Source organism: Nicotiana tomentosiformis, chromosome 1 (assembly GCF_000390325.3).
Source record: "Nicotiana tomentosiformis chromosome 1, ASM39032v3, whole genome shotgun sequence".
Lineage (NCBI taxonomy): Eukaryota > Viridiplantae > Streptophyta > Magnoliopsida > Solanales > Solanaceae > Nicotiana > Nicotiana tomentosiformis.
Genome location: NC_090812.1, coordinates 120,678,137 through 120,686,585, shown reverse-complemented (window position 1 = coordinate 120,686,585; position 8,449 = coordinate 120,678,137). Strand labels below are relative to the sequence as shown.

Below are 8,449 nucleotides of genomic sequence, written 5' to 3'. Positions count from 1 at the left end.
ACCTCCATAGTGGGCAGCATGTATAAAGCATACTTGGACAGGCACGCGAATCTCATATGGTACTCCCACACACTCAGGCTACCTTGCCTTAAGCTCTCAACCTTAGCAGCATGGGCTGCCTTAGTCTCGGCAGGCAAGAAATGATCAACGAAAGCATCGGTGAACTCACTCTACCTCGCCGGAGGGCTCCCCTATTAACGGGACTCCTCCCACAATTCAAACCAAGCATACGCCACCTCTTTCAGGCGGTAGGAAGCCAACTCCACTACTTCTGTCTCAGTAGCACGCATGACCCGAAGAGTCATGTGCATCTCATCAATGAAGTCCCGGGGGTCCTCCTCGAGATTAGTTCTCGTGAACACTGGAGGATCTAACTGAAGGAACTTGGTCACCCTAGAGCTAGCAGATTCCCCTGGCTGACTGGAAGACGTAAGCGCAACATTTTATCTCTGGGCCTGAGAAGCCACTATTTGAGCTAACATCTATATGGATCCCCTAAGATCTTCCTCAGAAACATCAGGACCAGAAGCTGGGGCTGGAGGTGGAATTGGAATGTCAGTTGGAGGGACCGTTGCTCCCTCAGTAGGTGTGGTCTGATCAGTTGTATTACAATCATGCAGTGTAGTAATTTGGGGAATATCCTCACCCCTCGGTTGCTCAGCCGCATCATCAAATATAAAATCAACTTCCACTCCTGGGGTAACATTGGCTCCTTGGCCAGTTCTTGCCTTCTTCCTAGGCGCCATGTACTGAAAGTTAGAGTAAAGCACGAGTTAAAGGAGGAACAATCTTATAATTAGCTTTATCGCACGATCGAGAAAATCAAAGAAGGGTATTATTCCTAAATGCCCAAGTAGCCCCCTAATTATAGATGTGGTCGATAACACACCGACAAGAAGGATTCTACTAGACATGGCTCTGAGACATCCTAGGACACTTTACAACCTTAGGCTCGGATACCAAGTTTGTCACGCCCCGACCTCGGGGAGCGCAACTGGCGCTCAACCGAGATAACCCGGCCGAGCAAGCCTGCTAGATTTTCTTCTACCCAACTCACCCATAAATAAAGAGAATATAAATTTCATTAATTAACACCGAGAGGGTTCATAAACAACACTAATTCCATCACCATTAGTTACTTCATTTATAAAGTCTCAAAATACACACAGTTTCATAGTTTGAAGTGGAAGATGTAACACACATACAACATTACTATCTTGACTTTCCCAATACCAATACACAACCCACACCATGTCTACAGAGCCTCTAATAGATGTAAAAGAGTACAATGATAGTACCGACAACAAGGCTCAGGCTATACCTCAAAACATAATACACACGAAACAAAAGATGCACAACCTCGGAATGAAGTGGGGCTCACCAAATCTACTGAGAAAGGCATGTAATGCTATCAATGATCAATGCCTCCTGCTGCGGAATAACCTGCATCCATTAAAGATGCAGTGCCCCCGGTAAAAGGGACGTTAGTACATATGGAATAGAACTAGTATGAATGAATAAACACCCTCTCAATAAAACGAATGATAACACAAGGAAGGACAATCATAAAATCCATGGGACCTTAAACAATACCAAAACATCAAGTTAGGAGCAAAAAAACATTTAAAGTAAATTTCCATATTTTAGGTTGGGAGATCTTAGCACCGATATACTACCGTGATTTTAGCACAGAGTCTGATCACGGCCCGATCGGCTAGGCCATCTCACCCAAAGACATCAAGCACAATCACAATCATAATCTCAATCTCAATCATTGTTTCAGTCATAATCTCAAGCACAATCACCACCATGTGTGCGGCATGGCGTCCGATCACGGCCCAACCGACTATGCCGTCTCACCACAATGCCGTGTGGATCGACATCACCCATTTCTAGCAATCGTCGCATCCCAATAAATGGAATATTTCATCACATCAATCTCGTCCAAAATCGGGGGAATAATTACAATTCATTCCTACACCGGCATGTGTAGTTTCGGGGTTAGGCCATTTCAACCTACCCTTCCTCGGTGACTAACGATACACCCAAAGTTTTTGTTATTAAAAGGATTGACAACTTATTTCATTATCTTTTATATATAATATTTAGTTCATTGCAACGATGGACATAACACAATGTCACTCTTGGCACGTTGGCCGTATTTCATATTTCATATTCATCTCTTTCACTTTCAACATTACCACGGATCATCAACAACAAAGCATTTCTATTCCACACTTTAAGTCAACATATTGAACACATAAGAATTTTAAGCACATTGAGATTTATTAAACAATTTGACATAATAGCTTTCATTTGAATCATGATTTAAAGACATAACATAACAAGAACATTGGAACTCATATTGAATATATATCTTTCGACACAAGGCTTATTCGGAATAATCGATTTATAATGAACAACTCGGGACTTACAAGGATATTGTGGGGTTCAATTCTAAGAGAAGAGTTTAGCCAACATACCTTGCTTGAGCTTTCCTTAAGTTACTACAATGTTCAGGAAATCTTATCAATCCCAATCTATTTTGAGACGTAACAGAATTGAACAAAAATTAGAAAAATATTCATGGTTTCAGCTCATTTGGGAATTTTATCAAACACTAGATGTGCAATTTGATCACAAGGTTCTTCTACAAGATTTCCTTCACTCCATAACCCATCAAATACCAAGAGTTTACTCATATTAGCTCAATTATCTTCCCACCATACTTATATTTACATGCATACATAAATAACAACTCTCATACCCAAAAATCACGCTCCCAATCTCCCATCTTCTGCCTAAACTCGAAATTGAAGACTAGAGTTAGAACCTTACCTCTTAGATGAAGACCTTGTGAGTTTTCTTTGTGAATTCTCCAAGTATTGAGCAAGGATTTAGGAACAATTAGCTTAGGCTTTCTTCCTCTCTCTCTCTAGATCACTCTCACTTCTCTCTAAAATATCAGATTTTTGCCTTCAAAATGACCTCCTAAGGCCTTATATCAAAATAAGGTCGGATAAGAAAATTTCCAAAAATGACCCCCGATGCAGATCTGCGGTCGCATATGCGACCGCATAACGCTTCTGCGGTCCACAAAGTGAACCGCATAATGGCCCTTCGGAACTGGGCAATTCGGCCGCACTCTGTGACCGTTCTGCAGTCCGCAGACCTATTCTGCGGTCGCATAATGCGCCGCAGAACTCCCCTCCGGAAAGTTTCATGTTGGATTTGCGATGAGTTGTGTGGTCCACAAAATGATTATGCGGTCGCATAATGGACCGCATAATGGTCATAAATTTACCCAGGTATCTGCCTCAGTCTGCGGCAGTTCTGTGGTCCGCATATCAGTTCTGCAACAACAGAATTGACCGCAGAAATGCTCTGCACTTCTAAAGAATTTCTTCAACTCCCCAACGCACTGTTCAACCCAAAAAGTCTGAACCACTCTCTATAATCATCAACGCATACGTCTACCCCGGTATCACGAAACCTCGGATTTTCGGTAAAATTTTTCACTGCCAAGGATAGATGACTTGTTTGACCAATTGCAAGGTGCTAAGTACTTCTCCAAGATCGATTTAAGATCCGGGTGTCACCAATTGACGATCAGGGAGCAGGATATTCTGAAAACAACTTTCAAGACCCGGTATGGGCATTTTGAATTTTTGGTAATGTCTTTTGTGCTAACAAATACCCCGGCAGTTTTCATGGATCTTATGAATGGAGTCTTCAAGTCTTTCATTGACTCATTCGTGATAGTGTTTATTGATGATATCCTTGTATATTCGCGAAGTCGAGAGGACTATGCCGGTCATCTCAGGGCAGTTTTACAGACCCTATATCAGCACAAGTTATATGCGAAGTTTTCAAAATATGAATTTTGGCTTGAATCTGTCACGTTCTTGGGTCATGTCGTTTCTAGAGAAGGAGTTGAGGTTGATCCTCAGAAGATTGCAGCTGTGAAGAATTGGCCTAGACCTTCTACCCCAACAGATATTCGCAGTTTCTTAGGCCTAGCATGGTATTACAGGAAGTTTGTGGAGGGGTTCTCTACTCTTGTCTCTCCATTGACTAAATTGACGTAGAAGGCAGTTAAGTTCCAATGATCAGATGCTTGTGAAAGAAGCTTCTAGGATTTGAACTCAAGATTGACTACGGCACCGGTATTGACCCTACCAAAGGGTACATATGGGTTTGTCGTATATTGTGATACTTCAAGAATCGGACTTGGGTGTGTATTAATGCAACATGGCAAGGTGATAGCTTATGCTTCTAGACAACTTAAGAATCATGAAAATAACTATCCAACACATGACTTATAGCTTGAAGCAATGGTATTTGCATTGACAATTTGGCGTCATTATCTGTATGGGGTCCATGTGTATATATTCACGGACCATTAGAGCCTTCAATACATTTTCAAATAGAAGGAGTTGAATCTGAGGCAGAGAAGGTGGCTTGAATTACTCAAGGATTACGACGTCGATATTCTGTATCATCCGGGGAAGGCTAATGTTGTAGCGGATGCTCTTAGCCAGAAATCTTTGGGTAGTTTGGCTTATTTGGAGGCATATCAAAGGCCGTTGGCTAAGGTGGTTCATCGGTTGGCTAGTTTAGGAGTTCGTCTTGCGGATTCTAGTAAAGGAGGAGTGATTGTGCAAAATAGGGCTGAATCATCGCTTGTTGTGGAAGTCAAAGAAAAGCAATACAACGACCCATTGTTGATACAATTGAAGGAGGGGATTAATAAATATAAGACCATGGCCTTTTCTCTTGGCATGGATGATGGTACACTAAGGTACCAAGGGTGACTATGTGTTCCAAATGTGGATGGTCTCCGGAAAAGAATCATGACCGAAGCTCACACTTCTAGGTATTCCGTGCACCCGGGGTTCTACAAAGATGTACCACAATCTTAAGGAAGTCTACTGGTGGAATGGGAAGAGGAATGTAGCGGACATTGTGGCAAGATGTCCAAATTGTCAGCAAGTGAAGGCCGAACACTAAAGGCTCGGTGGGTTGGCATAGAACATAGAAATTACGATATGGAAATGGGAGATGATCAATATGGACTTTGTGGTAGGACTACCTTGCACTCCTCGCAAGTTCGACTCGATTTGGGTGATTGTGGATCGACTCACGAAATCAGCACACTTCTTACCTGTTAAGGCTATCGACACAACGGAACAATATGCTCAGTTGTACATCATGGAAAGAGTCAGGTTGCATGGCACTCCAGTTTCTATTATTTTAGATCGGGGGGAACAATTCACCACTAATTTTTGGAATAAATTTCAGCAAGGTTTGGGTACTCAGGTGAATCTTAGTACAACCTTTCTCCCGCAGACTAACGGGCATGCAGAGCGGACTATTTAGACGCTTGAGGATATGTTGCGCGCTTGTATTCTTGACTTTAAGGGTAGCTGAGATGATCATTTTCCGCTCATAGAATTTGCCTACAACAACAATTATCATGCTAGCATTTAGATGGAACCGTTCGAGGCTTTATATGGTAGGAGATGTAGATCTCCCATTGGATGGTTTGAGACTGGGGAAGCAGAATTGATGGGGCCGGACCTCGTGCATCAGGCTATGGAGAAGGTTAAGATCATTTCAAAATGGTTAAAAATTGCTCAGAGTAGTCAAAAATCCTATTCGAATGTGCGTCGCAAGGACTTGGAGTTTAAAGAGGATGATTGGGTACTCTTAAAGGTTTCCCCCACAAGGGGCGTAATGCGGTTTGGTAAGAAAGGAAAATTGAGTCCGAGGTATGTCGGACCATACAAAATCATTCAGAGGATTGGCCAGGTGGCGTACAGGCTTGAACTACCTCCAGAGATGTCTTTAGTGTACCTGGTGTTCCACGTGTCCATGTTGAAGAAGGTGGTTGGAGACCCGTCGCTCATTGTTCCGATTGATACAATTGAGGTTAATAAAGAATTGACTTATGAAGAAATTCTTGTTGTAATTCTTGATAAGCAAGTTCGAAAGTTGAGGAATAAAGAGATTGCCTCCGTGAAAGTATTATGGCGAAACCAACAAGTCGAAGAGGCCACATGGGAGGCCGAGGAAGAGATGAAGAAGAAATATCCTAATTTATTTGAATAGATATGTAATTGTTTCCATGATGTTGAAAGCTAACTTTCTATAAATTATGTTTCCCCTGTATGGCTCATGTTGAGGTTACTCCTCCTTAGTAATGTAATGTTAAATGGCATTGTGGCTGGTGTTGTTTCCCTGTTATTTTATATCGTTGTGTTGTGGTTATGTTGTTAGGACTATTTTTGGGATTCTCTGGCAGGTGGATAGGCCCCAATTACAGGGGAGACTGGCGAAATATTTGGAAATTTAGGAAGTTAGTCAAAACTTTAGAATTGCTGGTGTGTGTTGTAGTAATTGAGTCACATTGGGTGCAAATAGTGAATTTTGACCCCAATTCGAGCACGAATGATCCTAAGTGGGGAGGATGTATGGCCCCGTAAAATTTTACCTAAAACTCGAGGTTTCGAGATGCCGGGGTAGACGTATGCGTTGATGATTGTAGAGAGCGGTTCAGACTTTTTGGGTTGAACAGTGCGTTAGGGAGTTGAAAAAATGTTTTAGAAGTGCAGAGCATTTCTGAGGTCAGTTATGCGGTCGTAGCACTGCCGCAGACTAAGACAAATACCTGGGAAAATTTCATACCATTAGGCGGCCGCATAATCATTTCGCGGATCGCATAACCTATCGCAGATCCACTATGAAATTTTTCGGAAGGGAGTTCTGCGGCGCATTATGCGACCGCGGAATAGGTCTGTGGACTGCAGACCAATTCGCAGAGTGGGGCAAAATTGCCCAGTTCCGGAGGGCCATTATGCGGTCCACTTTGCGGACCGCAGATGCATCGGGGTCATTTTTGGAAATTTTCTTATCCGACCCTATTTTAATATAAGGCCTTAGGGCGTCATTTTGAAGGCAAAAATCTGATATTTTAGAGAGAAGTGAGAGGAGGAAATCCTAGGCTAATTATTCCTAAATCCTTGCTCAGTACTTGGAGAATTTACAAGGAAAACTCATAAGGTCTTCATCTAAGAGGTAAGGTTCTAACCCTAGTCTTCAATTTCGAGTTTGGGCAGAATATGGGAGATTGGGAGTGTGATTCTTGGGTATGAGAGTAGTTATTTATGCTTGCATGTAAATATAAGGATGGTGGAAAGGTAATTGAGTTAATATGAGTAAACTCTTAGTATTTGATGGGTTATGGACTGAAGGAAATCTTGTAGAAGCACCTTGTGGTCAAATTGCATACCTAGTGTTTGATAAAATGCCCAAATGAGATGAAACCATGAATATTTTTCTAATTTTTGTTCAATTCTATTATGTCTTAAAATAGATTGGGATTGCTAGGATTTCTGAACATTGTAGTAACTTAAGGAAAGCTCAAGCAAGGTATGTTGGCTAAACTCTTCTCTTAGAATTGAACCCCACAATATCCTTGTAAGTCCCGAGTTGTTCATTATAAATGGATTATTCCAAATATGCCTTGTGTCAAAAGATATATGTTCAATATGAGTTGCAATGTTCTTGTTATGCTATATCTTAAAATTGTGATTCAAATGAAAGCTATTATGTCAAATTGTGTAAGAAATATCAATGTGCTTAACATTCTTATTTGTTCAATATGTGGACTTAAAGTCTAGAATTGAAATGCTTTGTTGTTGTTGATCCGTGGTAATGTTGAAAGTGAAAGAGATGAATATGAAATATGAAACACGGCCAACGTGCCAAGAGTGACATTGTGTTATGGCCATAGGTGCCAATGAACTAAATGATATATATAAAGATAATGAAATGAGTTATCAATCCTTTTAATAACAAACACTTTGGGAGCATTGTTAGTCACCGAGGAAGGGTAGGTTAAAATGGCCTAACCTCGAAACTACACATGCCGGTGTATGAATGGATTGTAATTATTCTCCTCATTTGGGACGAGATTGATGTGCTGAAATATCCCCCTTATTGGGATGAGATGATTTCTAGAAAAGGGTGATGTCGATTCACACGACATTGTGGTGAGACGGCCTAGCCGGTCAGGCCATGATCGGACGGCATGCCGCACATATGGTGGTGATTGTGCTTGAGATTATGATTGAAACAATGATAATGATTGAGATAATGATTGTAATTGTGGTTGATGTCTTTGGGTGAGACGGCCTAGCCGATCGGGCCGCGATCGTACTCCGTGCTAAAATCACGGTGTTATATCGGTGCTAAGATCTCCCAACCTAAAATATGGAAATTTACTTTAAACTTGTCTTGCTCCTAACTTGATGTTTTGGTATTGTTTAAGCCTCACATGTATTTAATGATTGTCCTTCCTTGTGTTATTATTCGTTCTATTGATAGGGTGTTTATTCATTCATACTAATACTATTCTATATGTACTAACGACCCTTTTGCCTGGGGC

General features: G+C 41.4%; 1 protein-coding gene across 1 annotated transcript; it reads left to right on the top strand.

Annotated features, from left to right (window-relative positions):
- Positions 1-5,490: 5,490 nt before the first annotated feature.
- On the top strand, positions 5,491-6,111 carry LOC138909045 (uncharacterized). The gene has a single exon (XM_070200076.1). It carries the CDS (start codon positions 5,491-5,493, stop codon positions 6,109-6,111), a length of 621 nt encoding a protein of 206 aa, XP_070056177.1.
- The last annotated feature ends 2,338 nt before the right edge of the window (positions 6,112-8,449 follow it).